General features: G+C 42.0%; 1 protein-coding gene across 1 annotated transcript in view; it reads right to left on the bottom strand.

Annotated features, from left to right (window-relative positions):
- Positions 1–13,107: 13,107 nt before the first annotated feature.
- The window catches only part of GALNT18 (polypeptide N-acetylgalactosaminyltransferase 18), a 475,154-nt gene continuing 472,638 nt past the window's right edge, over positions 13,108–15,623 (bottom strand). Inside the window, 1 exon segment of the mRNA XM_043969506.1 lies at positions 13,108–13,517. Within this exon segment, the coding sequence (XP_043825441.1) occupies positions 13,371–13,517 (147 nt within the window). The 3' untranslated portion in view covers positions 13,108–13,370.

Below are 15,623 nucleotides of genomic sequence, written 5' to 3'. Positions count from 1 at the left end.
AATGTTATTTATTTATTAAAACAGTAAATTGGAGGGGAATAGGCTATTTATTTTGCACAGTGTCTCCAACCAAAATAATTGCCTCATTAATCACAGTATCACACTGGTGGTGTTGGGAAGGTCAGGTGTCTGAATGAATCAAAGCCTGGGGCAAGCATTTAAAATTCAGAGGAGGGGGTGTGTGAGCAGGGACATTTAGCAGTAGGAAGGTGTTATGACTGGTGCATCCTGGGCTGGAGGGGTTCCTGAAAGGAGGCTGGTGGGAGCCGAGTGGGTTCTGCCTGGTCACCTTATTGTAGGAATGAGACTCTGAAAGAGACATGACTATATCTTTCAGAATGAAAGGAAATCAAGCCCATTGCATGAGAAATGTCCTAAAATCACTGTCCTGCAGCATCCCCCTCCTCAACTCCACTCCTCACTTCCCTGGAGTTGTCTCACTATTCTTTTTTTTTTCTTTTTTGGTGAGGCAATTGGAGTTAAGTGACTTGCCTAGGGTCACACAGCTAGTAAGTGTTAAGTGTCTGAGGCTGGATTTGAACTCAGGTCCTCCTGACTCCAGGGCCGGTGCTCTATCCACTGCGCCACCTAGCTGCCCCTGTCTCACTATTCTTAATCCAAGGCTCCCTAGAATTCTGGGGTCCCAGACAGTTCAAGCCCTTCATGACCTGACACCAGCCAACCTTTCTGGGCTTGGCATACATGGCATCCTCTCACACCCACTGTGTTCTCACCATACTGTGCTTCTGGCTTTGCCTGGAATCTGACATTCCGTTTCTCACCTCTGGGCACAGGCTGTGTCTCTAGGCCTAAAATGTGCTCCTTCCTCCTGATTTCCAGCTCCTAGAATATCTCAGCTCAGGGATCATTTCCTCTCAGAGACATTTCTTTATTTCTCTAAACGTCAGTGTACCTCCTTCTTTCACAAATGATTATATGTGTATGTGTATATGTATGTGTATGTGTATGTGTATGTATATGTGTATGTGTAAGTGCATGTATATATGTGTATGTTTATGTGAATGTGTATGTGTAAGTGTGTATATGTATATGTATGTGAATACACAAGACATATATGCACACATGCACATATAGGTATATACATGTTCACATATACAAACATTACATAGGTATATCAACTTTATTATGCATATATGATTTAGAAGCAGCTGGTGGAACAGTAGACAGAACACTGAGTCTGGAGTGAGGAAATCTACATTCAAATCCAGCTTCAGACCCTTACTAGATGTGTGGCCCTGAGTTTCCTCAAATGCCTCAGTTTCTTCAAATGTAAAACAGAGATAATAGAACTACTCAAGAGTTACTATGAAGATCAAATGAGATATTTGTAAAAATATTATTTTTAGCACAGTGCCTGGCATATAATAGGCATTATATGAATGTTTATTCCCTATCTTTCTCTTATGTAAACATTTATATATACATAAGTTTTTATTATATGCTTACATAATAAGAATAGCTAGAATTTATATAGCGCTGTAAGGATGGGCAGTAAGGTAGCATAGTGCCTAGAGTGTTAGACTTGAAGTCAGGAAGACCTGAGTTCAAATACTAACCTCAGATGCTTACTAGTTGTATGACCCTGGGCAAGTCACTTAGCCCTGTTTGCTTCAATTTCCTCATCTGGAAAATGAGATAGAGAAGGAAATGGCAAACCACACTAGTATCTCTTCCAAGAAAACCCCAAATGGGGTCACAAAGTTTGGTCACAACTGAACAACAACAACAAATAAAGTTGGCAAAGCCTTTTTTAGGCATTATCTCATTTGATCCTCAAAACAACTCTTGTGAATTAAGTGCTGTTATTAGCCCTGTTGCACAGATGAGGAAGTTGTTTAATTTGATCCCCCTCCTCCTCCACAGTGGACTTTAAGCTCGCCCAGGGCTGGGACTGTTTATATTTTGGTCTTTGGATCCATATAATGTAGTATGATGCCTTGTATAGCAGGTGCCCAGTAAATGCCTATTAGAGTAGACTGGATTGGCTGGCACTGGATCAAGTCTAAGCCCCCATCCAATCAAGGAAAGGCCCTTACAATAAGCCTGACAGGTGTTTACCCAGCCTGTGCTAGACAGCCAGAACTGTTGCCAAAGGTCTAATGGGAAATATCACAAGTGGTTAAAGAGAACAAACATCTCTCTCTAGCTCAAGAGGACTGAAGGGACCCTGAGCTTTGGGAATAATGTAGCCATGTTCAGCTCCCTTTGGCCTCTGGCTCAATGACTCAAGCCATTCTCCTATTGCCTAAGTACTCCATAATCAAATGGATCTGTCCAAATCAATTTGGGAATTCCCCCTAATGTTGGTGATAGCAACCCGTCTATGTCTGCCTGTCTTGTGCCACTCTAGTTCATGTCCTCCCACAAGCTCTCATATGGTGGTCCACCCAACATACTGAAGGATTTTTCTATTAGAGAACCAGAAATGACTTAAGCTCTATAATTTAGGTAGCTATGTGGTCCAGTGGAAAGAGCACCATCCCTGGAGTGAGGAGGACCTGAGTTCAAATCCAACCTCAGACCCTTGACACTTTATAGTTGTGAGACCCCGATTGTAACCCCAAAATCCTGTTAAATATTTATTAATTTTAAAAGTAGGATCCCATTCAACATATTTTAAAAAGTCAAAAACTGCTAGCAAAGTTACTGCTTGCTTGCATAGAGCTAGCCCATGTTTGCTGGTAAGCCTCCTTTACTGAAGGCTTACTGCTCTCTGGCCTCCTTCCCACACTTCACATTCATGGATCAGAGTTTGAATTGCCCTAAGAATGGGACCATGACTTTGTCTCATCCCCTTCCTCTGCACCCAGGACATCTCAATTCTCTTAACAATACCAGGGAAATGCAACACTGACATAGAGGGATAAAGGGAAATCGAACACCAAAATCAGAAGAGGCTTTCATGAAATCATGTCCAAAGAAGAATGGGGTGATGTGGAGTTAATGAAGGGTCCCCAGCAGCCAATACATTAAAAAAAATTTTTTTTATTTAAAAAAATTCTTTTTTCTTTTTCTTTTTTCTTTCTTTTTTTTAGCCAATACATTTTTAAAAGATGCTATTTCAAGTTCACATTCTCCAGTTCATAAGCTTGGCACAGCCCTGCTCCTCAGGCAGAGCTTAAAGTAACTCATAGCTGAAAAGGTCCAAGTCCTCCTTTTAAGTTTTCAACACCAAGAATTCCTTTGAAGGATTGAAATAAAGGAAAAATAAAATCTTAAGTACAGGAATGTCTGTGGAAAGGGCTTTGTGGAAAATGGTTTCATTCCAAGGACACAGGATTCAAAAATATGGAGTTCCCTTTCTTGCTTATTTTGTCTCTACATTTATCTAAAGGAGGAACAATTACGGATTTTCGGTTCCCAGAACTCCATGTTGGTAACTGCACTGACTGACAAAGAATGTTAATTTGGGATTGAATTGCAGACAGTTTACAAAATCAGCTTGTTCCTCATTTAACACTACCACTTTCTGCACTCCAGATGTGGTCACTTCACTTCTGTTTGACTTAGTTTCCTCATGTGTAAAATGGAGTTAGTAACAGCACCTGCCTCCCAGGGTTGTTGGGGGGATAAAATGTGATATTTGTAAAGTGCCTCAAATATGAAAGTGCCATATAAATGTTATTGTTGGTGTCATTATTATTATTATTAACCAGTTGCCTGACTTTGAGAAAAAAACTCCACCTTTCTGGGCCCAAGATTAGAGGTTGAAGGGATCTTAGAGATGGCCTTGTGCGACGTTCTCATTTTGTAATAACAACAATAACCACTCATCTTTGTGAAGAGGCTTTGAAGTTTGTCAATGGCTTTACTTATATTTACTTATATTACCTCATTGGAGCCTCAGGTACTATAAATGTTCCTATATCCATTTTACAGATGAGATTGAGGTTCAGAAATTAGCAATTTGCCAATAGTTATGTAGCTGGTCAATGCCAGGGTCAGGATTTGAACCCAGGTCTTCATGACTCCCAGGTTTAGCACTCTAACCACTTCCCATCCCAGCCCCCACCCTTTGCGCAAGGTCACACAGGTTGTGAGTGACAGAGTTCAGATGCACAGGGTCATGCATCTATGGTCAACATCAGAAGTCATCTAGTCTAACTTCCTTATTTTAGAGATGAAGAAACCTAAGTCCACGGAAGATAAGTGATTTGCCCAAAGTCACTCAGGAAATAAACATGAGAGGTAGAATTTGAACTTTGACACTTTGACTTCAGAATCAGAGATCCATCCATTATACTGGAGTGCCTCCCAAGGCTTCCTCTTGTATTGGAAATCATTACTTCCCAAACTCATCTCTCATGACTCATTAGAGTCATGAAACTTCCAACCATTTTCCCAATGGACAATGAAGGGATAATGGACAATGGGGATGTTAGCACAGAAAGGGAGTCAGGGAGGGGAAATATCTCTGGTTCCATAGAGGAGTCATGGGAGAACTATGGAGGGCTACCTGGAAGGACCAGTGTAGAGGAATCTTTTGACTGGTATTAAGAGAAGGGTTGTTCCCTGAGTCTCTGGAGGCATTGGGTTGGGACAGTCTGACTTCCTAGCTAGCTTACTTCTCCATCATCTGCCCCTTGGACAGGGGGCATGTACCCAGAAAATGAGGCTGATCGTTTCACTATCAGTTTGAACAAGGCAGATAAATCTCTTGCAAAAGCTAAAGAACAAACATACACAAGCAGTTATGCCAAGAAGCCCCAAACCGATTGGAAATGAGTTGTGGGTTATCTGCTATTTGGGATTATCATGTATATGCCCCTGCTCTGCTTCACTGAGAGGGATTATTGGGAGCTCACAGTGCAAGGGGAGAAATTGTCTGAGAGGCTGTCAGGATGTGGCCACTCCATGGTTAGTAAAGCTGGTCTTGAAACCTCTGGATTTTCATGGATCCTGAATTTAGAAAATGAAATAGATTTGAAAAGCAACAGGGTGGTGCTGTGAAAAGCATGATGGTGTCGGAGTCAGGGAAACCTGGGTTCTAATCTTAGCTTTCTCATTTAGTCCCTGGGCAAACTTGGGCAAAGTCACTTAAATTTTGTGGGCTTCAATTTCCTCATCCATAAAATGAGGGGGGTTGGGCTAGACCAGTGGTATATAACTCAAATAGAAAAGGGGGCCACTAACCCATATATAAGGATCCTCAAGGACTATGTATTGACTCAGGAAACCATATAATAAAATTATCAACATTTTATTATCTTTCTGGTTACTTTGTCAAATATTACTCAATTCTATTTTTAATCTGGTTCAGGCTCAATAATGCTCCAAGTGGGCATTTGGACACCTCTGGATTAGATAACTCCTTCTTCTTCTTCTTCTTCTTCTTCTTCTTCTTCTTCTTCTTCTTCTTCTTCTTCTTCTTCTTCTTCTTCTTTTTTGCAGGGCATTGAGGGTTAAGTGACTTGCCCAGGGTCACATAGCTAGTGTCAAGTGTCTGAGGCCAAATTTGAACTCAGGTCCTCCTGAATTCAGGGCTGGTGCTTTACCCACTACACCACCTAGATGCCCCCTTGGATTAGATAACTTCTAAGGCAAGGGGCCTTAACCTCTGTTCTGGTGGATAAAGTTCAGTGAATCTGCATTTACATATTTATTTTCACTAAACAATTCAAAATGAGCAATCTCTTATTATTTAAAAACATAATTCTAAGAAAATATGCATAGTCTTCATTGGACTGACAAAGGGGACTGTGACACAACAAAGGTTAAGAACCCCCCATACACAAGGTTGTCTCTTCCAAATGGTTAAATTTTTAAAACTTGTAGTGCTTCAAAGGGTAAACCTCTCTGGAAGGCCCAGTTGTTTAAAATTATTTACTTCCTGAAGGTTGACATTAACGAAAGACTAGCTGATTAAAATTCCAGAGATTGTTCTAGCCAGACCTAGAGGAACAAGGTCAGGGGTTTGGTCAGACCTTCCCAGGATCATATGTAATGAATCTCTATGGGGCTGGCCAGCCTTCCTTGTGTTTTGGATGGCCACAGCCAGCAGTCAATCAAAAAACATTTATTGGGTACCTACTATGTGCCACACACAGTGTTAAGTGATGTGGATACAAAGAATGGCAAAAGACAATCCCTATTATTGAAAAACTTAGAGTCTAATGGGGGAGACAACTAAAAACAACCAATTAGTATCTTATCATCTATAATCTCTCTCTCTCTCTCTCTCTTTCTCTCTCTCTCTGTCATATGTATCTCTCCCTTCCTCCCTCATCTATCTATCATCTATTTATCTATCTTTCTGCCTATCTACTTACATATATATATATGATAAATTGGAGATTCACTGAAAATTATGAAATCACCTCCCAATGTCATAGTCCTCTTCAAGAACGAAGGGCAAACAATAAAATAACAACAATCAACTGGAAATAAAGAGCAGAGGCAAGGGGTAAAAATAACTGATTTTTATAATGCCTCATGTTTCCAAAGATGTTTCCTCACAACCTTAGATAAGTAATGTGAATATTGAATTGTCTAGTCCAAATGGTCTGTTTTAAAGAACTGGAATCCAGATCTTCTGACTCCAAATGCAACAGCTTTGATGACAAATAGCAGAAATGTGTTATCTCTTTATATCTATCAGGTAGCCCAGGTTGAAGTTTTCCTCACTTATCTGCTTGAGACTGATGCTTCTGAGCACCACTGTGTCTTTTTTGTTGTTAAAATAAAAAGATTTATTAGGAAACAGGAATATATAGCCAGGAGACAGAATCACTATGGAGACTGTCTCCTGTATCTTTTTTTAAAGTTGTATTGGTGTGTTTTGTTTTTACATTGCATCCAAATTACACCCACTCCACAAGAAGTCTCTTATAGCAAAGTAAGTTAACCAAAACCATCAACACAGTGACCTCATCTGTAAGTGCATGTTCCATTCCACATCTGTAGTCCTTCCTACCTCTCTATTTATAAACAAAATTAAGAAATCTATTTTCTCTCCCACCCACTTTACACCCCATTGAAAGAAAGAGAAAATAAAAACAAATTCCTTGTCTGACAAATTTTTATTTGAAGAGATAAAATAGCTTTTTAATTGGTCAAACTAATGAAAGAGGGAAAAATGCATTTTCCCCCTAACTTTGGTCCCTACCCAGTCTCTGAGAAATCCTTGGCAATTTCCACTTTTAGAACTGACTTTGGGGATCATTTCAAATCCTCCAGGTAAAGGTTGGTAAATGTCTCACCCTGAATATGTAGATAGAATAGCAGAAAAGCTATTAGCTGGATACTACCTACTGTTCACTCATCAGCTCTCTGAGGATATGGGAGACTATTTCATGACTATTTCACGAGCAGTTATTTTATTCTCTTAATACGTATACTTTATTCTCCTAGAACAAAGATTCTTGACATTTTTATGTCATGGACTCCTTTGAGAAGATGATGAAAACTATGCATCCCTTCTCAGAAAAAAATACTTGCTGCCCATATTTGTAATTAAGAAAAATGGTATATTTTAGCTGGAGGATAATAAAGATGCATTTTTTATTTGGAGGATAATAAAGATGTAAAATGAAAACAAAGACGTAATTTTCCCTAAGTTCATGGACCCCCTCTGATAATTATCCATGGACCTCAGACTAAGAAACCTTACCCCAGAGGCAGAGAACTCAGAAGACACATTGGAACAATGGGTTCAATCTGATATGATTAATAGAAATAAATGTAAAGTTCTAACTTGGGTTCAAAAATTCATTAGCACAAATACAGATCGGAAAAGATCTAGAAGATTCAGTGGATTCAATACGCTAACAGTATGACATGGCAGCCAAAAGGACAAATGCAAGCTGAGGGTTGATAAAGGTATAAAGAGGAGAATGCATAAGTGGGTAGTCCTAATGTTCACTGTCCTATTAAAATCACAGCTGAAATGCTTTGGTTAGTTTTAAGTGCCACAATTTGGCAAGGCCATTGATAAGCTGGGGTGCATCCATTTGGAGGCAACCAAGATGGGGAGGAGCCTGGAAATCATGCAAAGGGTAGTCTTAGGAAGTTCATCTCCATCCTCTCTCAGAGTCAAAGAATCTCTGAGTTGTATATAATCCAATCCCTGATACAATAACCCTGACTTGTTCTGATCCAGTCTCTGACTGAACACCTTCAATTAACTTACTATATGTGAGATTTCCTATTCTACTTTTGGAGAACTCTGCTTGTTAGGAAAATTTCCTCTAATATTAAGCTTGAACCTGCCTTTCTGAAACTCATACCAATTACTCTCTCCCACTCTCCTCCACCAGTAGCGAACTTTTCCCAGGGGAATTGAAGGTAGGAATTGTGGGAAGGGAATTCTCTGTTTTACTTCAAGTTTTCAACTGACATGCCAACTTCTGCAGGAAACCTTTGCTGTTCTCTTCACTTTCCCCCATCCCCCATGCTTGTTTCAGAGATTACCTTCCATATACACTGTGTATATTTTGGCGGGGGATGTATGGTGTGTTCAGGGAGGACCAGTACCTCTAGTGTGAAGGCTTGCCAGACCCTTTTCTGGGTTACTCATCCACCTTTGGTGTCCACCTTTCACCCAATTCTCATCTGTGGCTCCAAGAAACTGTAGTATACCCAGCAGCTACACCCCAATAAAACCATCTCAGCAAAGAGGGCTGAAGGTAAGTGATGGGCCTCAAAACCATTGGTAAGTTAGGGAGATATCTACCCCTAGCATGTGAAGACTTTCCCACGTGGAATGGGTGGATGAGAACAATTGATTCCAATAGCCACGAAGGTGGCTGCAACAGGAGCTGAAGAGCACTTGGAGCTTGGTCAGGCATCAAAGATGCCAAGATCATCCACTGTATCCTGGATAGTCACCATTCATCTTGACTTTCGCCCTGCCACTGGGCTTCTATGACTCAGCAAAAGAGAGTGAGGCTGATGACTGTGGAAATCTGCCTCATAAATCTAATTCACGGTGGGGGGGCAGCTAGGTGGTGCAGTGGATAAAGCACTGGCCCTGGATTCAGGAGGACCTGAGTTCAAATCCGGCCTCAGACACTTGACACTTACTAGCTGTGTGACCCTGGGCAAGTCACTTAACCCTCATTGCCCTGAAAAAAAACAAAAAAAACAAACACACACACACACAAATCTAATTCACGTACAAGTCAAGAAATGAACCCCATAATGTCATTGGTCTCCTTTGAAAAACAAAGGAAGAACAACAATAACAACAGATATATTTTTAATGTTCATTTTTTCCATGTTGTCTTTCCCTTTAGAAACTGAACTACTAGGGAGCTGCTAGGTGGCACAGTGGATAGAGCACTGGCCCTGGATTCAGGAGGACCTGAGTTCAAATCGGGCTTCAGATACTTGACACTTCTAGCTATGTGACCTTGGGCAAGTCACTTAACCCTCATTGCCCCGCAATAAAAGAGAAAGTGAACTACTAGAGGACAGAGACCATGATTTGCCTTTATTTCTATCCCCAGCACTTAGCAGGATGCTTGGCATAAAGGAAGTTGTTAATAAATGCTTGTCGACTGCCTAGGAGTCTGGGGGGAGGGAATTGGGCTAGGGCCAGAGCTTTATGTGGTTGGGGTGTGACTGAAAGTGTCACTTATCACTGTGGTTGGGGAATTTGAATGTGCCCCTCTCCCCAAATGTCCAGGAAGGGTCTGAGTTGCCAGTGACTGAAAGTGGTAATGAGGGATATGGCTGGCAGTGGTAGCTAGCGTTATGGATGGGATGTGGGGGAATTGGGAACATAACTGATGAAGGAGGGACTCATACTCCCATCTTTGCAGAAGGGCTGAGGCGGGGCATGAGCTGGGATGCCAGGGGACTTCATCATCTGCCTTCTGGGTTTCTCTGGCCCTAGGGCTGCTTTGGCCAGGGAAAGGGGCTGAGGGACATTTTCATCTGCAGAACTTCTAAATCAGATTCACCCCAGTTTACATCCCCTTCCCCCCTTGTCTCTCCTCAGACAATCCCTCATTATCCCTCTCCTATAATTAAAAAGAAAGATTATCATAATGAGATTTCTATGATTTCAAGTTAATGGGTCTGCCCAGCAGGAGCTATGATGTAATTATTCCTATCTTGTTCTGTCTGTCTCAGAAAACTACTTCATGGAGAATAGTTATGGCCGTGTGTGCATGGGTGACTGTATTTTCATGTGTGGGGGGATGTTTGCATGCATATATGTGCCACCATCTGGCACGTCATGACAGAGGGCTCATCTTCTCTCCCTGGCCATCATCCCCAGCCTACTTTCCAAGAGGTATGTGGGTCCTGGAGGCAGGAGGGACAAAGGACCAAATCATGAAGTAGGCTTGTTTTCAGGGCACTCCCATGAAGAGGAACATTATTTTAGCATTCCTTTTGTCATTGGCCTCCTCCACCTTCTGCCTTTCACCATCTGGCGGGTCATACACTGCCCCTTGGTTGCCCCACTCTGATAGGGCTCAGGCCTGGATGGCTCGATCCATCCTCGACAGAATCCCTGAATGTCAGGGTTGGGGGGGCCCTCACACATAATGAATTTCAATGCTTGCCTAAGGAAGAATCCCTTCTGTAATTGCCCTGGCTCCCAGTTGCATATGTGGCCTTTGCTTGAAGACTCCTAATGAGGTGGGGGGTTGGGGGGTCCCCCACCTCTCAGGGCAGTCCAGCTCACTTTTGGATAGGAAGTCTTCCTGACATCAAGCCCAAATTTGTCACTGTGTCTTCCATCCATTGCTCCTGGTTCTGTCCTTTGGTGTTGGGTAGAATATATCTAACCCTTCACATTACAGCCCTGCAAATACTTGATGATAGCTATCGTGTCCCACCCCGCTCCTGCCACTCTTTTCTTCTCCAGGCAAACACCCCCAAATCCCTTGAGGGATCTTCCTATGCCATCACTGGTTGTCCTTCATTATCCTTCATGTTCTTCCAGACACTTTTCAGATTTTCATGCCTTTTATGGTGCCTAGGTCTTAATAGAATACCCTCAATGTGGTCTGAGAAGGGCAGCTCATACATAGTGGGGACCACCATTTCCCACAAAATCCTGGACACTGTGGCCTCTTTTAATGCTGCCCAAGATTGCATTAGTTTTTCCAGCTGACTCCCATTGACCTTGAGGTCCAATGTTGTTGTTGTTCAGTTGTGTGCCACTCTCTGTGACCCCATGTAGGGTTTTTTTTTTTGGCATGGATACTGGAGTGGTTGGCCATTTCCTTCTCCGGCTCATTTTATAGATGAGGAAACTGAGGCAGACAGGATAAAGTGACTTGTCCAAGGTCAGACAGCTAGTCCAGATTTGAACTCTGGTCTTCCTGACTTCAGGCCTGGGGGTGCCCTATCCACTGAGTCACCTAGCTGCTCTAGCTGCAGTCCAGTAGAGAGCCCCATTAAGCTGTGGCCTCAGCTCACTGCCAGGTGGGAAGGACCAGATCATAAGCTAGTATGAACTGGTTTCAGAACTGGAGACAACATGCCAATCCTCCTGGGCACGTTGCCATTTAACAAGGGATAACTTAAAAAAATCATAATACAAAAGAATTAACCCAAAGGGATAAGACTGTTACATGACGAGTCTTCCAAGATGATAACGGAGGGATTACAGCACTCTTTTTTTGCGAGTTTTCTCTACCAAAGGGAATGATCTCTAGGCTGGAAAGGATGGAGCAAAAGGGAAATGAGGAGTTAGTCAGCATTGAACTGGATGTCCTCTGAGATCCTTCCCAGCTCTGGGACCCTGGTCATGTGGGATGGTGATTGGGGCCCACTAGAGTTGGTGACCCCTCCCCTCACAGCAGAGTGAATCAGCCTAGCCAGTGTCTGGAGCAGTAATCTGCCGTGATGTTTTTAAAGAGCTTTCTCACAGAAATATAGGCCAATTCCGTTTGCAGACTAAGTGGGGAAAAAAGGTGTTTAATGCACACGTCGTTAAGAAAAATAATGATTTCCTTTCAGGGCACACATAAAGTCAGACATGCTTTGCAGGACTAATTAGCCTAAAGCCCGAGTCCCTGGGCAAGTGAATGGTGAGAGAAAAGAGGGGTGGGCTGCTCAGAATGGGCTTCTTGCTTTCTGTAGTTGAGGATGTGAAGAGGGCTGAGCACATGGGACAGGAGGCCTTTTAACAAGAACAAAGAAGATGAGTGGTTAGAGACTGCTTCATAAAACCCAGAATATTTACCTGGATCTGAGCCAAAGCCTAAGGACTCTGTGGTGTGTCTTGTGAGTAGGTACTGCACCTGTCCCCTTTCCCAAAGGAGGGAAGTATCCTGGGTCTCTCTCTATATATCTATATATTTATATATACATATACATATATATAACAGAGACATGTGTATGTGTATGTATATGTACACATGTATGTATGTACACGTGTGTATATATATATATATATATATGTATATATATATATGTGTGTATATATATGAGAGAGAAAGAGAGGAGAGAGAGAGAGACTTATTTTTACAAGGTTGGACACCAGGGAGGGGGAATTTTTCAACCATAGCAACTCTTGAAGATTGTTTATAGGATATCTCTTTCTGTGTCAATGAAGAAAATCACCCACATTGATGATATCATATATTCTGGAAGATGTGAATTATGTGTGCATGTAGTTGTGTGTAGGATTCCACTGAAGTGGAAAAGGGGCTTATTGCAATCTTGACACATACCCGGTTTCCATCTTCATCTTCTTTTTAATATCAGCTGAGGTAGCACTTTGGAGTTCCTTTTTCTAGGGGTGCTCTCTCTCTCTCCCTTTCTTTCTCTTCCCCTCCCTCTCTCCTTTTTCTCTTTCCCTCTTTCTCTCTCTGTCTCTTTCTCCTCACTTCTGCCTCCCCTCCCTTTTCTTCTCCTTCTTCCCACCTCCCTCCACTTCTTCCACATTCCTCCTTCCCTTTCCTGTCTTTTCCCTCATGCTCTGACAATGAGGTCATTTTATCCATTATCTGTAGTGACTGTAAAGGAACCAGATCCCTGGTTCAATGTTGGGATGAAATGCTAATGAAGGAGCAAACTCCAAATTGTCTTCAGCTCTATGTGCACCTGGATTTGAGACACTCTCATCCCTCAGTCTTTCCCTCAGAGCACCAAATGACCAATGGAAGCCTTTTCTTAACCAATAGCATTTTATTGTCAGTTATAAATAGTCTCCATTTGTTCCCTATGTACAGTTGTAAAATAGTTTATGACCTTCCACCCTCACCCACTGTTCGACATCTTTCTATAAACTCCATGAAAATTGAATAGGAAATGAGTCTTTTTTCTCAGCCTACAAGCCCAGCTTCCACATGGAAAACCCCAAGAAAAGAATACAGTAGAGCAGGCAACACGCGCTACACAGTAGCAGAAGATGGGAGGGAGAGGCTCCCCTCCCTCCCCAGGGCTGGTCAGGAGGACAAGCTCTGCAGGATGTTGGTGATGGACCAGTGCTGGCCAGAGCACTTCTGCAGCACCAGCTGGAACCCAAACTCATTGTCGCTGTTTTCCTGCAGCTCTAGGCAACGCTTGGATCTCTGGTTCTGGATGGGTCCTTCCTGAAAAGTCAGAGCCGAGAATTGGATCAGGGGACAAATGCAGCACGAGAGCTGGTTATGGGGTCGGGATGGGGTAAGAGACAAGTCAGGACAAGGGAGATTCTCTTTTTTCCTTTCCTGTTTATGCCAGGGAAATGGGGAGCTACCAATTATCACAAACACCATATTCAGATGAGGGATCCCTAGCAGGACGATGATGAAGATAACAACAATAGCCTTTACATAGTGCTTTGAGGTTCACAAATTTTATCTCCTTAGATTTTCACAACAATCCTGTGAGGTAGGTCGTATTATCATCATTTTACAGATGAAGAAACTGAGGATGAGAGATTTTAAATCAACTGGTAGATTGTGGCTCTAGAAGTACCCAAGAATCTCTTTTGGAAGGAGCCATATTGTCCAACCTATATCTACTAGAGGAGGTAGCTAGGTGTTGCAGTGGATAGAACAACAGCCTAAGAATCTTCTTTATAACATGCCTGATATATGGTCATCCAGTATTTGCTTGGAAATCCCAGGTTAGAGGGAAATCATTAGTAAGGTTGATAATTCCACTTTTAGAGATTTCTAAGTGATAGGAAGTTTATTGTGGTATACGGTATGATGTGTTTGTCTAAACCTAATTTCTTCCAGTTTTCCACTCTTCCAGAAATTTTTATCGAAAGGTATTTCCTAGGTAATTTATATTTTAGGTTTATAGAACATTGCTAAAACTAACCTCCATTTTCAATATAAGGAAACCGAGGCTTAATGAAAAGTGATGTGTCTTAAATCACACTGATAAGTACCAGAACCAGAATTTGAACTAGCTCATCTGATCCTTAACCCAGTGTTCTTCCACTGTACCACACAGTTCTTTTATGACATATGTAGTATTAGTTGCTAAAGGTCAAACTTGAACCTAGATCTAGGAGACAGATATAAGACCTGGGTCCAAGCTCCAGTTAATGGGATTGCAAAAAGCAGACCTAGAAGGGACTTTGGAGATTTCTAGTTCCAACATCATTTTTACAGATGAGCAAACCAAGAGAAATTGATTAAGAGCAAACCAGAGACCTGCCCAAAGCTATCAAATAGAAGGGACAGGATTTGAACTCAGGTCTTCTGATTCTGATTAGGGTTGGGTTAGTGTTCTTTCCAGTACACAATGGCAACACCTTCTGTCCCTAACAGTGGTTGTGTCTGATATGAAAAGATTATTGTATCTTAAAAAAAGATTTCTTAAGTGGAATGCGAATGCTGCTTTCTACCAGTCTGCTCCTTTCAGGGAGATGTGTTTATAACGGAAGATTCTCGTGGGCAGGGAATGTATCTGGTTAGACACTGATGTCTGGGTGTCCAGTACAAGTGTAGTGCATACCTGTCTCAGATAGCTTGGGAGCCTGGTTTACTGGAAAGGACACTGACCTTGTAATCAGCACCACAGGACAGTGAAAAGAATGTTCAATTTGGAGGTGGAGACCCGAGTTTGAATCCCAGTTCTCCCACTTACTACCAATTAGATGGCAAAGAGGATAGGAAACCAGGCATTGAGCCAAGAAGACCTGGGTTCAAATATGACCTCAGATAGTCACTAGCTGTGCCACCTTGGGCAAGTCACCTAACCTCTGTCTGCCTCAGTTGTCCTCATCTGTAACATGGTGGTAATGACACCACCTACACCCTGGGTGAGGATCAAATGAGGTAATACTTTTAAAGTGCCTGGCACACAGTAAGCACATTTAATAAAACCTTCTTCCCTTCCCCTGTATGACCTTGACAAAATTATTTTTCTTCTTGGACCTTCAGTCTCTTCCTCTATAAAATGAGGATAATCAGGCCCCAACTCCCTATTTCATAGTACTACTGTAAGGATTACACTAGAAAATGGATAGAAAATACAATGTTAGTATACATTATTTTTGAGATATAAGTGGTATCTACACATTGTAGATCCTCTTTGTATTTGGATGTTGGAAGAGGTGGGACATGGGAAGAACTGAGAGTCCTCTGTTAAGTGGTGGATAGGAAACAGAAAAAGTGGGTTTGGGCTAACTTTTGTTGGAATCAAGTCCAAACAAATCTTGGACCCAATCAATGGTTCAGTCTCTCCTGATTGCTCTTTCC

Source organism: Dromiciops gliroides, chromosome 6 (assembly GCF_019393635.1).
Source record: "Dromiciops gliroides isolate mDroGli1 chromosome 6, mDroGli1.pri, whole genome shotgun sequence".
Lineage (NCBI taxonomy): Eukaryota > Metazoa > Chordata > Mammalia > Microbiotheria > Microbiotheriidae > Dromiciops > Dromiciops gliroides.
Note: the sequence above shows the minus strand (reverse complement) of the source record. Positions and strands in the feature narration are given on the sequence as shown.